Source organism: Myotis lucifugus, unplaced genomic scaffold, assembly GCF_000147115.1.
Source record: "Myotis lucifugus unplaced genomic scaffold, Myoluc2.0 scaffold_366, whole genome shotgun sequence".
NCBI classification, from domain to species: Eukaryota; Metazoa; Chordata; class Mammalia; order Chiroptera; family Vespertilionidae; genus Myotis; species Myotis lucifugus.
In genome coordinates this window covers 772,051-787,669 of record NW_005871414.1, presented here as the reverse complement: position 1 = coordinate 787,669, position 15,619 = coordinate 772,051, and the positions used below count along the sequence as shown (strand labels likewise).

Here is a 15,619-nt window from a genome sequence, read left to right as displayed (position 1 = left end):
GACGTTGCTCAAAGCAATGCAGTCCAAACCAGCGAGTGCTGTAGAGGTATTCTCACATCTTCATGTAGTATGATATATGTCTGAAACATTCAGCGCATGCGAGAGTGGTGTGGAATGATTCTTGCATGAGCTTCTCATAGATTAGGCAGTAGTCACTAGAAGTATATCATTGGCCGAATGATCGAGTACATATTTATAATAGGTTATGTGGGATATTGCAGAATTTTTCAACTTGGCGCCGTGTGGGTGGGGACGGGACGACGACCAGCGATTTGAGAAGAAGCACCAGGTAACCATCGTTGTGGTCCTGAAGTCAAAGATACGGTTGAACATAAAGACCGAACACTTGCACCATTGATTCAGTCACTTCCGTATTTAGTAAGTGTTGAGTACTTACTGCAGACACAGTAGATCAGTGGTTCTCAACCTTCCTAATGCCGCGACCCTTTAATACAGTTCCTCATGTTGTGGTGACCCCCAATTTCATTGTTACAAATTGAACATAATTAAAGCATAGTGATTAATCACAAAACAATATGTAATTATATATGTGTTTTCCGATGGTCTTAGGCGACCCCTGTGAAAGGGTCGTTTGACCCCCAAAGGGTCGAGACCCACAGGTTGAGAACCGCTGCAGTAGATACTCATGTTTGTGGGATGGTTAGTTGGATATGGCTCCCTGACCCTGACTTCTCATTTTCTCTGGTGGTTGTCATTGGAAATGGTGGAACTGGGCCTGACCCACAAGAGGTTTTGGCAAATGCTGGTCTTTAGCTTTGTGACTTTCAGGAAGTCCCTTTCCTTAGGGGGCCTGTTTCCTGGTCCCTTTAGTAGGGGAACCAGATATTACACAAATGGACAGTGTTAAGAGATTGCATAACAAAGGAGCCTAACTTAGAACAGGGTGTCAGAGAAGGGCTCCCTGCAAGTGGTGAGCCTCCTGGGAGAGGAGCTCTAAGCTAAAATTTGAAGGATGAACAGGAGCTCTCCAGAAGGAGAGGGAGGTAGGAGTGGAGCCAAGGATAGGGATTCTCCACACGGAGATCAGCGAGATCTGAATTCCTGAGAGTTGCTGATCTGTGAGAAGTGGCACTGGGGGCCCATTCAGGAATTCCTCTTCTCAGCCCCTTGCTGTTTAAGCTCAGTTCGTCATGGGGCTGCCAAATAGACCTGTGCCGACCTAACCTCTGGACTGAGAATTTGCAGACCCAGCGTGGGAGGGGACGGTGGGACTACCTGTGGCCTCTCATGGTCCTGTTCATATTCTGTGTTGACTGACAGAAAACAAGAGGAGGGCCTTTAGATCCCAGATTTTACTCCTCTTAGCCTTTCCTTTGGTCTTGAGAACACTCAGGCGTAGTTGGAATCTCTGGATGCCCTTGGGCAGCTGTTGCCTATTTCTGCCAAGCCTCAGTGTCCTCTTCTCAGAAATGGGAATGAAAACAGCTTTACCTCATAGGAGCATTTTGAAGACATGACCTAAGGCATGTGAAGCATGTAGTGCAGAGCTGGGTACTCAGTAGTGGAAAATATACGGCGGGATTATATTATTAGAATTTAAATAAGAATACAGTAGTCTGGCATATTATAAAATACAGAAACTTCCTTTGTGTCTGCATGAGTTACCTTAGTTTGATCAAAATTGGATGAGTTACTGTCCTTAGGAGTTCTTTTAAAAAAACAAACAGGTCAGATGCTCATCTAAAAAGTGAAAAATAGCATGTACCTTGCTAATTTCTAGCCCTGTTGACTCAATGTAGGTGCAGTCAGGATTGGAAAAGATGCCAGCCCCAGCTGCCACATATGAGAGGATAGTTTACAAAAATCCCTCTGAGCACCACTACATGAAAGTCTGCCTGTAAGTTCAGTCTCCTAAGTTCTCCTTTTTATTCTTTTATGAATCTGAATAGCATGAAATTTAATGCAATGTATTTTTTCTTTTCAATGTTTTTTACAGAGAATTTCAAGAACATGGGGTTGGACTGAATGTTGCACAGTTCAAACAGCTGCTTATTTCAGCCCTGAAGGACCTATTTGGGGAGGTATGGACCATTCCTAAGATCTTTGTAATAAATACTGAAAGAACATTTTTCCAAACATTTTAAACTTTGAAACCATATTTGAAATGTCAGAAATGATGAATATTTGGTAGGTATGTTCTGATATGCTTTTTAAAAAAATATATTTTTTATTGATTTTAGAGAGAAAGGAAGAGGGATAGAAACATCCTATGTAATAAAACCCTAATGCAAATCAACTGAACTGTGGATAGACCAGTTGCTATGATGCACACTGACCACCAGGGGGCAGAAGCCAGACTCATGGCTGGCAAGCACAGTGGCGGTAGTGGGAGCCTTTCTTGCCTCCACAGCAGTGCTAAGGACCCCGAGGGGTCCTGGACTGCTAGAGGGCAGTCGGGGATGAGGGACCCCCCCCCCCCCCCGCCCTCCCAGTGCACGAATGTCATGCACCAGGGCTCTAGTCCAGCGGTTCTCAACCTGTGGGTCGCGACCCCTTTAGGAGTCGAACGACCCTTTCACAGGGGTTGCCCTAAGACCATCGGAAAACACATATATAATTACATATTGTTTTTGTGATTAATCACTATGCTTTAATTATGTTCAATTTGTAACAATGAAAATACATCCTGGATATCAGATATTTACATTACTATTCATAACAGTAGCAAAATTACAGTTATGAAGTAGCAACGAAAATAATTTTATGGTTGGGGTTCATCACAACATGAGAAACTATATTAAAGGGTCGTGGCATTAGGAAGGTTGAGAACCACTGCTCTAGTCAATGATAAGAGAGAATCACTGATTGGCTGCCTCCTGCACACCCCCTACTGGGGATCTAGTCCGAAACTCAGGCATGACTGGGAATGAACCATGTTGTCCTGGTTCGTAGGTCTCAACACTCAACTACTGAGCAACACCAGCCAGGCTAACCTGCCTTCTTTTTGACAAGGAACTCATTTTTATGACAAATGTTTATTTTAGTGCAGTGCTATTCAAAGTACATTTGAGACTGACAGCTGATGGGTTTTCTTTGCCCATTTTAAAGATTTGTGGCTCCCAGTAGAATGTAAATTAGCACACATTTCCTTTACTGAAAAAGTCTCCCTGTGAACAAATCAGCTGAACTAAAAGGTGTGCTTACTGATATTGTTGATTTACATTCCGATGCAGCTCCTTATCTTATCACGGACCAGCACTTTGAGCAGTCCTGTGTTAGCATTCACTTGAAAGCAAGTAGAGTTTTGAGAGAGAACCAAGACAGATGATTTTCAGGAAGTTCTTTCTTTCTTTTTTTTTTTAATATATTTTATTGATTTTTTTACAGAGAGGAAGGGAGAAGGATAGAGAGTTAGAAACATCAATGAGAGAGAAACATCGATCAGCTGCCTCCTGCACACCCCGTACTAGGAATGTGCCCACAACCAAGGTACATGCCCTTGACCGGAATCGAACCTGGGACCCTTCAGTCCGCAGGCCGACGCTCTATCCACTGAGCCAAACCGGCTTCGGCAGGAAGTTATTTCTTGATTCATATATTCTACCAAATCAAAATCTGCTAAGCATCTTATCAAAATTAAAAACTTTTATTCCACAAAATACTCAGTTAAGAGGATGGAAAGAGATTACAGACTCGGGAAATATTTGCAAACCACATACCTGACAAAGAACTAATATCTAGAATGTGTTAAAAAAAACTCTCAAGCCCTAACCGGTTTGGCTCAGTGGATAGAGCGTCGGCCTGTGGACTCAAGGGTCCCAGGTTCGATTCCGGTCAAGGGCATGTAGGCATGTACCTTGGTTGTGGGCACATTCCCAGTACGGGGTGTGCAGGAGGCAGCTGATCGATGTTTCTCTCTCATCGATGTTTCTAACTCTCTATCCTTCTCCCTTCCTCTCTGTAAAAAAATCAATAAAATATATTAAAAAAAAAAACTCTCAAAACTCAAACTACAATTAAGAAAAGACCAAACAATACAATTAAGGAAATGGGTAAAAGACATGAATAGATATTGCACTCAAAAGGATGTACAGTTGGCAAACAAGCACATGAGTGAAAAGATACTCGGTATCATTAACCATTGGGGAAATGTACATTAAAAACACAGTGAGCCGGGGCCTGGTTGCTCAGTTGGTTGAGAGTCGTCCCAATAGACCAAGGTTGCAGATTCGAGCCCAGGTCAGGGCACATACAAGAATCAACCAGTGAATACATAAATGAGTTATGTATTGGGCAGATCCATGTTTCTCCCTCCCACCCCACCCCTTCCTCTCTCAAGGCAATTAAATTTTTTTAAACACAATGAGATATTGCTACACATCTAGAAGAATGACAAATAAAAAATAGTGATAACACTAAATGCTGGTGAGGAAGCAGAGAAACTGAATTATTCATTCATTAGTTGTGGGAATGTAAGATGTACAGCCTCTTTGGAACACAGTTGGGCAGTTTATTTTTTATTTTGAGAGTACCTTTATTAAAGCTGGGGGCAGTGAAGCAAAGAAGGGCCTAGGATAGAAGAAGTAATAGGCTAATTTTTAGGTTGATAATTTTGTACGGCCTGCAAATAATGCTATAAATATCCAAATGGCCTTTGGCTGAAAAAAGGTTCCCCATCCCTGCCTTAAACAGACTAAACATGTACCCATCATATAACATAGCAGTTGCACACCTGAGCATTTATTCTAGAGAAATGAAAACAACTTTCCACCAAAACTTGTATATGCATGTTCATAACAGCTTTATTAGTAAGAACCTAAAAGTAGAAATAAGCCAGATGTCCTTCAATGGGTGAATAGTTAAACTATAATACACTCATACTATGGAATATACTCAGTAATAAAAAGGAACAAACTATCGATACAACAACTTGACCAAATCTCCAGAGAGTTTTACTAAGTGAAAAGCCAATCCCAAATGAAATGGACTGGGTGATTTCATTTATATTATGCTCTTAAAATAACATAAATGTATAAACTGGAGAAATTTAGGAGTAGGTGTGGCTGTAAGGGGGTAGAAGGAAAGAGCCTGTGGTGGTGATATAGTTCCTTTTTTTTAAAATATATTTTTATTGATTTCAGAGAGGAAGGGAGAGGGAGACAAAGATAGAAACATCAATAATGAGAAAGAATTACTGATCGGCTGCCTCCTGCACGCCCCCTACTGGGGATCGAGCTCACAACCCAGGCATGTGCCCTTGACCGGAATCGAACCTGGGACCCTTCAGTCCGCAGGCCAAAGCTCCATCCACAGCCAAACCGGCTAGGGCAGTGGTATAGTTCTTTATCTTGATTGTGGTGGTTACATGAAACTACCTATGTGATAAAATTGCAAAGAACTATGCATATGCATACACATAAGCAAACAAAGATGAGTGCATATATAAATGGTAAAATCTGAATAAACTCTGGTTTATCAATTTCAGTTTCCTGGTTTTAATATCGTACTATATTATACAAGATGTTAGCATTGGGGGAGCCTGGGTAGAAGGTGCATGGAACCTTCCTGTACATTTCTTTGTAATTGCCTGAGACTCTAATTTTTGAAAGTCAAAGGTTTAAGAAAAACTTGGGGTGGTGAACAATACAATATACAGAGAATGTGCCCAGCTGGTGTGGCTTAGTGGTTGAGTGTCGACTCATGAACCAGGGGGACACGGTTCAATGATTCCCAGTCAGGGCACATGCCTGGGTTACAAGCTCCATTCCCAGGGAGGAGCAAGCAGGAGACAGCCAACTGATTATTATTTTTCATCATTGATGTTTCTTTCTCTCCCTTTCCCTTCTCTCTGAAATCAATTTTTTAAAAAACAACAATATACAGAGAATGTATTCTAGAATTGTAACCTAAAACCTATATAATTTTATTAACCAATGTCACCCCAATAAATTCAATAAAAAATAAAATGATTTTTTTTTTTAATTTAAGAAAACTTTGTATCCTTTCCATGTCAGGTATAAAACCTGGCTCCTAGGGATATAGCTATAAACCTACACGGCCTCTGTCTCATGGACTAATGGTCTTGATTATGTTGGGTAGCAACCAGGTTGAACAATTAATGGCAAAAAAATGATGACTATTATATGTGGGACCTGTATGTGAGAGAGCAAAGCAAGTGATTGAGCTTCATCTTGGGGATCTGGAGGGAACAATTTAAATGAAGACTTGAAAGGTGAAGAGGCATTAGCAATGTGAAGAGTTACAGGAAGAACATCCCAGGCCGTGAAGAGTTATAAATAAGTAGGTCCAATACTCCAGTGTCATTCAATAAAATACTGCTTCTTTTTGGAGGAGGAAAGCAATTGACAGGATTAGTTACTAGATCAGCCGTGGGCAAACTACGGCCCACGGGCCGGATCCAGCCCGTTTGAAATGAATAAAACTAAAAAAAAAAGACCGTACCCTTTTATGTAATGATGTTTACTTTGAATTTATATTAGTTCACACAAACACTCCATCCATGCTTTTGTTCCGGCCCTCTGGTCCAGTTTAAGAACCCATTGTGGCCCTCGAGTCAAAAAGTTTGCCCACCCCTGTACTAGATTCTAGACTGATGAAGGTAATAGTCTGCTAATAGCATTGTCCCATACTTAGGTTGACGCTGCCTTACCCTTGGACATCCTAACCTACGAAGAGGAGACCTTGTCAGCCATCTTGAGAATATGTAGCAGGTACGACAAACAGCATTTCTAGTATAACAGAGCAGAGATGGGTGGGGAAATAGAGCCAAAATGCTCTTTTCTGAGAATAAGAAGAGCTTTGTCATTGTGAACTCTGAGCAGCTTTTGGAAGTTTAAACTGCGGAGAACATGAACATCATCTAGCAGGAGCTTACACCCTAGAGAGCAAAACGTGGATTTGCTTACAATTGTAGTGTTTCCCAATTGATGGTGATGGTTGCAACTTCAGAGATATAGCCCTAGCCGGTTTGGCTCAGTGGATAGAGCATCGGCCTACAGACTGAAGGGTCCTGGGATCGATTATGGTCAAGGGCACATGCCCAGGTTCCAGGCTCAATCCCCAGTAGGAGGTGTGCAGGAGGCAGCCGATCAATGATTCTCATCATTGATGTTTCTCTCTCTCTCTCTCTCTCTCTCTCTCTGTTTCTCTCTCTCCCCCCCCCCCTTCCTCTCTGAAATTAATTAAAAAATATATAAAAAAAGAAATTAGTATTATTTTAAAATTGAGAAATATATATTTTAGAAACATTTCTAATTGTGGTTCATTTTATTCTCTGCCGATAGTATACTATGCTTTAAAGTTTTCTCATTTAAATTGAGTTTTCTGAACTGTCACAAACAAAAGTACTTGGGAGATGTTGTAGGGACACATCTTTATGCTTTCTCAATTTTTCTGCAGTGGTCTTGTCAGGTTGTGGAGCTCTTTGACCCTGTTAGGATCCTATAAAGGCAAGAAATGTGCCTTCAGAGTGATTCAGGTAAAGACTATTGCTTCACATATTCCAAACAAGGCTGAGTAGTGGATCAAACTGCTTTTTAGAATGTGTTCCATTTTTCTGCTTGTATAACTCTAGTTTGGTTACTGTCATCCAGTGGGGAGGGAGGGGAACCCAGGCATTCATTGCTTCTGGAAACATGAGGCAAAGCACTTAGAGTGTAGAATGTATGGGAAGAGTTTTGGGATAAAACTTGGAACCTTGTGGAGAAATCTTAACTTTCACTTACTGCATAATGCCTAGTGACTTGTGTATTGGAGCGCTCTTTCTGAGCTCATCATGACCACTTGCTTACCTATGGCTACCTCTCAGAATGCTTGTTAAAATGCTACTGCATCAGGTTGGCTTATTCTGTAAGCTAGCCATGTTTCTACATTGCCCTGCGTTTCAGTGCAATTTTCTCCTGATAACTGTGTAAACATTTTTCTTTCTATTATAGGTTTCTCCATTTCTCCTTGCATTATCTGGTAATAGTAGGGAACTAGTATTGGATTGAATGGTCTTCAATTCCAGAAACATTCCTCTGCTCTCAAAACTATCTTTTGGTGCCAGCATAATGCTTGATGACTGAAACAGGCTCAGCGCTCCTGTTGATGGAATTTGAGGGTGCCGAAGATGTTCCCCGTAATTTCCAGCTGTCGTCTTTGGTGGTGTAGCCTTCAGAGGAGAATCTGCCTGAACCAACCAGTTGTAAGCAGGCAGCACTTTCAGCATATGCACATCCGAGTTGGAGACCGGGCTGAACTCAGCAGAGCCTTCACACAAAGGGATGTGGTTGCCTTCTCAGAACTAACAGGGGATGTTAATCCTTTGCATTTAAATGAAGATTTTGCAAAGCACACCAAGTTTGGAAAGACAATTGTGCATGGAGTTTTGATCAATGGACTTATTTCAGCTCTCCTGGGTACTAAAATGCCAGGCCCAGGCTGTGTATTTATTTCCCAGGAAATTCACTTTCCAGCCCCTTTGTATGTTGGAGAAGTTGTTGTAGCTTCTGCAGAAGTGCAAAGGCTGAAGCGGTTCATTGCAGTTATTGCTGTGTCATGCTTTGTAAGAGAAAGTGAAAAGACTGTTATGGAAGGCTGCGTGAAAGTTATGGTCCCAGAAGCTTCCAAACCCTGAAATATGTGTTTAAAGATGCAAGTTCAGGCATCAGTGTTACTGTTATTGAAGAGCCTCTGAGGAAAACGGATTGCTGCTCTTCAACAAGGAGTGGCCAGCAGCCCCAGCAGCCCACAGCGGGGGAGGGCAGCAGGTAGCGAGGGGTTCACATGTCCACTTTCTAATTTGGCCTTATGTTTCATACAGATGAGTCTATTTATCATCTAAGTTTGTAAATTTGAAAAAATATGGGGAAAGTTATCATTTAGCTCAAGGTTCTAATTTTAGGATTTCAAACCAAGTTAAATTTGCATTTGGATAACACAAACTTACCTATATCTGCATCGAATAAATTTCTCAGTGAATTTATAGCTAGGTAGCATTTTAATTTTTGACAGCAATTAGAATAGGAGTTGGGTAATCTTTGAACACCTGTCTTTTACCAATAAATATTTAGATACTGTTCTTCAGTAGTTTCTGGGTCAGAGTCTTTTGTAATTTGTTACTGTTTATACCAGGATGGCATCTTGCTTAACCTTCAAGTGGAACGTGCCTCTCAGATGGTTTCTTGTTATAAGAGAAATATTTAAACTCAGTTATGTAAACTTTTGGTCTAATCTACAAAATGGGGGTAATGACACCTACCACAGGATTGTTGGAGATACAAATAGCAAAGCACAAGGCCTAGCCTGTAAACAGTAGCTACTACTATTGTTCCTTCTCCCCTGTGAATGAGGTTAGAGGTTTTCCTGAGTTTAAAGCTAACTGGCCTGCAGGTAAACAGGCCAGTCTTTCAGGATGGTATTTTAAACCTGGAATAGTTCTTGAGTGCAAAATTTCTATTTTAGCAATCCAGATTATTTTCTCCCTCCCTTGATAATGTGGTCCCCCCCACCCCCCATATGTAAATAATATGTACTTATTGTAAAAAAATTTATAAGAAATAAAAAGTATAAGGAACAACGTGGAGGCCAAGTTCTTCAGAGTTGGGGGGCATTAAAGAGAAAATGTGCCTAATGTGTTAGTATTCAATAGTCATCCCCAACACAGCTAATCCTTTTAAGACAATCTGTAACGGAACATGCTTGTGGCCCACCTGAATGGCTCTGACCATACCTAGATGCTTTGATCAGGAAAGTAAGATCAAGTGTAATTGGTTGGATCAACCCACATTTCCTGGAAAAAGGTTTTTTCTCCTGCTAGTAGATAAGTAACTAGATTTTTATTTTAGTTTTTTATATTCAGGGGATCAGTTAAATGGATTACTTGAAAGAATTCTAGTCACTAGAGGGCAGTGATGTGTATAAAGTATTTTTAAACTTGTTTAATATTGTACCATACTCTAGTTTGTGACTGAAGTAAAAATAATCAAAATCAATGTGAGAAACAAGGGTGCCATTCTCATGCATTTCAGAGTGGGCAGCATTCACAGGCTCATATCCACCGGAAGAAGGCTTGCTGATAGATAAAACACTGCACATGTTGAAAATTTGATATACGTTGAAAAAATGGGGAACTTGCACAAAATGTGGACTGAAGCCATATTCAAATTCTATAGAACTCATTCTCTGACTTAGCAGCAGTCTTGAAATGGAGTGTGATATCATCATTAATACTAATAGCTACCATTTCTTCAATACTTGATGAGCCTATTTTCTACATTAATCCTTTGAACAACTTTGTGAAGTTAAACTCATGTTGTCCTATTTTATAGGCAAGGAAACAGACTAATGCTGCGTGACTTGCCCAGGGTTGTACAGTGAGTATGCAGGAGAGCTGGGATTCAGACAGGCCTGCCTGGCTGCAAACATTTCTTTTTTACATCACCCTGTGTCTTACAATGTTCCCATTACTAAATCAATGTCATTTTCTAGAATAGTATCTTTATGGCCATTAAAAGTATCTGGAAACATTCTATAGAATTTTTCTTATATTCAGAATGTTCTAGATCTTATTCCCTGCTACAGTTGTAGCATTTTCCTCTATACTATTACTTTATGGCTTCCACCCATACCTATTCCTGCCCTTTTTCTAAGTTGACATTCAGTGATTATTTGTCTCCAGAGCAGATTTACTGAAAGAGTTATTCTAAAGATGAAAAATTATGTGCAGGCCAAATATTTGGGGATGGGTGGGAAGGGGTGTCAGAACTGGCTGTTAGCTGATTTATATTGTATAACTCGAAAGTATTTTCTCAAGCTCATTTCCTTTTTCTTTAATGCCCCCGAGGTGTCATGATCTTTGATCTCTATAAATCAGTAAAAAGTTGAATAGGTGAGTAGGCAAGAAGTTAGGGATGCTTCTCTGTAAATGATGATTTGTTATTTTTACTCAGAGCCAAGATTTTCAAACCAGCTATGTTAAAGCTGGCAATAAGAAAAACTAGCAAAAGAAAAAAAAGAAAAAAAACTAGCGGGTTGGCTTTTTCATTTTGAATCCTGTACGGGTAAGCTGCTGGGAAGAATGACTTCTAATGAAAGTGTGGGTGACCCTGAAATTAGGAAATCTTCCAGATAACAGAGATGGCTTTGACCATGTGAGGTCACACATGGCAGTGAGTACAAATGACTGACTAAAATAGCAGGCCAAAGTGTGCTAGCACTTTCCACATAGGGGCATTATAAGACTACAAATTATGCAATGTTTGATTGTCACAGGAAGATATACTCATCTTAAGCAATTTCAGCCTAATGTACTGGAAAATTGCTTAACAGATTTTTATATTCTATTAGAAACATTTCCATATTGGTAATATGTTTCTTTTTCTGAGCAGCAAATCTTGAGTAACAGCGGAGAAAGCCTCACCACAGCCACCATTCATCTTGCGGACTTGACTTGTATATTCATCTAGGAAAACAAGAAATTGCTAAATGCACGCTGGTACCTTTTAGGTAACCACAGGTTTTCATTTTGTGCTAAATTACTATTTTTTTTAAGGTTCTTAGAGTATGATTCAGAGCAATTTACTCCCAAAGAAAATTGCTATTAAATTACATCTATTAAATTTTTATGTTAAAACATACTCCACCAAGGGCTGTCACTCTGAGCAGCTGTGCCACTCTGACTGCCTCGTGTGTTGGCAGAATTTATGAACTGGCTCTGTCTGGGCAGAATGGGAGCACTGTGGAATGTCTCTTGGGCTGCACTTGAACGTCTCCAGGGCCCCAGATGTTTTACTTCCTTTGTTCTTGGCTTGTCTTCATCGGGGTTACAAACACAGCAGAGACAAGAATTCTCAACGTCTTCAGTGAAACTTCAGCTTGGAGCAAAATCAACTCGAAGAAATTTAAGTTCAAATCACAGGAAAACCCAAAACGAATGTTGACACTGCATGAATAGAGCTGGATTATAGGAGGTCCCATAGTCAATTTCTAGGTGCCTCTTAGCTATGATAGTTCACAGGACCTTAGAAACCTTGGGAATATTCCTCTGCAATGTGATGGGCAATATCAACACGTAAGAGAAATAAGATCAAATTTGAGTTGAATTTTGTTTTTCTATCCAGATCATGAAGTTTCGAGTCGTCAGGGATATGAAAGCACCAGGAGAAAATAAATGGTAGCTCCAAAGTCCCTCCTAGGAGAGGAGCACCCAAGCACCAGTGTTATGATTGTCTGTCTTTCTGTTTGTTTGAATATTTAAAGAAATAAAGTCATTTTGAGTCGGGAGGCGATGCTGCTTAGGAAGCACTGAGTTTTCCACAAGCTTCTATGATTTGATTTGTGGAGCAGTTGCAAGGTCTAAAAGCATCCTCACTAAAACTCATCTTCAGCCCATCTGGCCAAACGTCAAGGTATAGATAACCTATGGGCCATCTAACATTTGGCAACATACAAAGATATAAATCTTTTGTTGCTTCCTGCTAGCCCTGACTAGTCGTGTATGTGGCAAAAGCGAAGGTCCTGCATAATGCATTAGCTTTGCTCAGACTGAGACTGGAAGGAAAGCTAATTTGATTTGTTATTCCTGGGGAGGGTTCCCCCCTTGCTGTGTGAGCCACTTCAAAAGCTCAAACAGGTGTTGAGGCAGTTGTAGGGTTTGGGGCCTGGTCTCCAGTGAATCTAGGGATCCAGTTAAGTTCAAGGTCCTAAGAGGATCACTGACAAGGCACTGATTTGGGAAGATGAAAATGAAATTATAAGGTTCACCATGGCATTTATTCTGAAGGGCTTAGTTCAGGCAAGCATTTCCAGAGAAAGGGAAAGGCTAGACTGAAAGTTGGTTTCTGGTTTCATTCCATCCAATATCTGGTTTCTCACTTTCAGTTTCCTTTTCCCAGTGAGGAAGACTAGACAAGGCTGTTATTTTATGACCTTTGCAACTCATTGTATGATACTGCTTTTTTCCCTAATCATACAAGTAAATTATCTCCATTAGAGACAGTTTGAAAAACAGGAGAGCATAAAAATGGAAAGCATCGTGATCCCACTTTCTAGGAACCCTAAGTTAATATTTTGGTGTTTTTCCTATAATATATATTTTTAAAACTTGGTATCATACAAATGCATATACAGTTGACACTTGAACAATGCAGGGGTTAGGGACACTGACCCCCATGCAGTTGAAATTCCACAAATAACTTTTACCTACCTCAAAACTTAACTACAGTCAACCCTTGGTATCGGATTGGTTCCAGGACCCCCCCCATGGGTACCCAAATCTGCAGATGCCCAAGGCCCTTATATAAAAAGGCATTTAAAAAAGCATATAGTCAGCCCCCTGCATCTGCAGATTCCCAACCATGGATCAAAATACTGTTTTTGGTCTATAATTGGTTCAATCTATGGATGCAAAACTGGAGATACTGAGGGTGGACTATATTTATTGAAAAAAATCCAGGGATAAGTGGATCTGCACAGTTCAAACCTGCATTGTTCAAGAATCAACAGTTGTTTTTTTCCACCTACTATTATATAAAGAGCATTTCTTAACATCATTTTGTATTCTTTGATAATCTGATTTTTTAATCTTATTTTTAATAATGGAAAAATATTCCATTTATGATTAACCATGATTCGTCCAGTTCCCTCTTGTTTGATCCTTATCCTCATGCTGTATATTTCCACTGATGTCTGATTATTTCCTTAGGATACCCTCCTAGATATAGAATTACTGAGTGAGAACATTTGCAAAGCCCTTGATAAATCTTGTTGAATCCCAGCACCAGACCTATTACATGGTAAGTACCCAGTAAGTAATTGTTGAACGAATAAGTGCCTTTAGAAAGGTTGGAGCATTGCAGAGTCCCACCAGCAGGATGCAAGAAGAGCTTTGGCATGGCCAGTGCACATGATTGGAGAATTGATTAAAGCAGAATTTGGGCATGTGTGATTCTGGCAATGAAATAATCCATTTGCATGAAAAAATAAAAGTTACAAGTTGAATCCTCTCTAAGTGATGTAAGATTTTGTTTTAATAGACCGGGCCTGGCCAGCATGGCGCAGTGGTTGAGCTCGACCTGTGAACCAGGAGGTCGTGGTTCGATTCCCAGACAGGGCATATGATCCCCAGTGAGGGGTGTGCAAGAGGCAGCCAATCAATGATTCTCTCTTATCATTGATATTTCTCTCTCTCTCTCCCTCTCCCTTCCTCTCTGAAATCAATTAAAAAATTAAAAATAAATAAATACACTCTGACAAAAATGGAATGCAGGAAGAGTTCTGATTATTTTAGGACTGAGTCACGAAGTTCCATGCTTTCCTCGTCATATCTTTATCCATTGGGTTTTGGCCCCTACGTCACTCTGCCAAGGCTCCATAGCCACTTAGGATTGCCCAACAATCCCATTCAGTTTGAGATCTGGAGAGAGTACCCTTTAGACACTAGGCCTTTGCTGTGATGTCAAATTTTGTGGTATTGGTGGTGGTTGGTGTTGTTACTAAGAAACATTGTTTTCTTGTCTGAAATGTAGAAATTTAGGGGATACAAAGTTAAGAGTTAGAAAGCCTCTATTATGTGAACTGAAGGGCAGGAAGAAAGTAATATTGAGCTTTTATTATATGCCAAGCCTTTTCCCATCCTACTTCATTCTTCATATCAACCTTTCCATACAAGTATTATTTCTGTTTTACACATGGGGAGCTCGGCTCAGAGAGGTTGAGTAACTGCTTCAAGGTCACACAGCTGGAAATGCCAGAGCACTGGAGATCCTGGTCATCTAATTCCAAGTCTAACTCTGCATCATCCTGGGGTGCTGCCCTAGGAGAGAGCAGGGTGGGTGGGATTTCTACGTGTATGTGTGTGTGTGTGGGGGGGGGGGATAAAGGATAAAGGTAGGGGCACTGGTAAGGAGTGCCAGTATTGTGGCCTTGGGTTCAGACAGACTGCAGGACAAATTTGGGGCCAAGAAGTTGGACGCAAAGTTCTCTGGCTCTGGGTTTGAGATTCTTCATGAGGACCCCAAGTCTGAGGGATCTTGTTTGGGGGTTCTCAGGGTTGAAGGCCTGTGGACTGAGCTAAGAGCTGGACCAAGGGTAGAGGCTGGGAGTCCCTGGGCCAGGGCCCAGTTTTTAAGGTTCCCAGTTAATCGAAAGAGCTTGGGTCTGAGGGTTCTGGAGTCCAGGGGCTCCCACTGTGGGGTCTAATTAAGAGGGCTCCGCTCTTACGTTCTTGGGTCTGAAGAGTGAGGTGCAGACATACCCTTAAAACCTGACTTTGAGAGACTTGTTTTTAGAAAATCTCTGGATCTACAGGGCGCAGACTGAGGGTCCCGTCCTGAAGGCCTTTTTTCTGGGTCTTAGGGTCCTTGGGTCTGAAAGGCCTGGGTGGGAAAGGTCCAGCTTAAAGGTTTCAAGTCTGACAGTCCAGCTTCTGAGGGCATAATGTGTCAAGCCCAACACTGAGCGGCTTGGTTTGGGGACCTGTGGGCCTGAGGGTCCCTGGATCATAGGGCAGAGGACCCGGTGTCCTCGGATCTGAGGATCTCTGGAGGTGATGCTTAGGGAGGGTGAAGTGTCCGCGAGCCGGAGGGTCGGAGGGCCAGGACCAAGGGCACCAACCGGAAGCGGAGCGGCTGCAAGGTCCAAGGAGAAGAGCGGGTCC

The 15,619-nt window shown here is 41.2% G+C and overlaps 2 protein-coding genes across 11 annotated transcripts in view; both read left to right on the top strand.

Moving 5' to 3' along the window:
* Positions 1 to 8,110, top strand: part of LOC102430461 (ribonuclease P protein subunit p14) — a 69,070-nt gene extending 60,960 nt beyond the window's left edge. For 8 of the 10 annotated variants that reach the window (XM_023764989.1, XM_023764993.1, XM_023764991.1 and 5 more), the window contains exons 10-14: positions 1,761 to 1,858; positions 1,958 to 2,042; positions 6,616 to 6,692; positions 7,381 to 7,459; positions 7,917 to 8,110. In XM_023764989.1, coding sequence (XP_023620757.1) covers positions 1,761 to 1,858; positions 1,958 to 2,042; positions 6,616 to 6,692; positions 7,381 to 7,459; positions 7,917 to 7,973 — 396 coding nt within the window. In that variant the 3' untranslated portion in view covers positions 7,974 to 8,110. Of the gene's footprint in view, positions 1 to 250; positions 379 to 1,758; positions 1,859 to 1,957; positions 2,043 to 6,615; positions 6,693 to 7,380; positions 7,460 to 7,916 lie in introns of those variants that run through there. The other 2 variants (XM_023764999.1, XM_014466883.2) reach the window with 2 other exon arrangements.
* Positions 8,062 to 9,051, top strand: LOC111828449 (hydroxyacyl-thioester dehydratase type 2, mitochondrial-like). Its single transcript, XM_023765000.1, has one exon. It carries the CDS (start codon positions 8,093 to 8,095, stop codon positions 8,597 to 8,599), a length of 507 nt encoding a protein of 168 aa, XP_023620768.1. The 5' UTR covers positions 8,062 to 8,092; the 3' UTR covers positions 8,600 to 9,051.
* Positions 9,052 to 15,619: the final 6,568 nt, after the last annotated feature.

Bases quoted from the DNA above. Each gene is read 5' to 3' on its own strand.
- LOC111828449 (XM_023765000.1), top strand. From the start codon at position 8,093: ATGTTCCCCGTAATTTCCAGCTGTCGTCTTTGGTGGTGTAGCCTTCAG.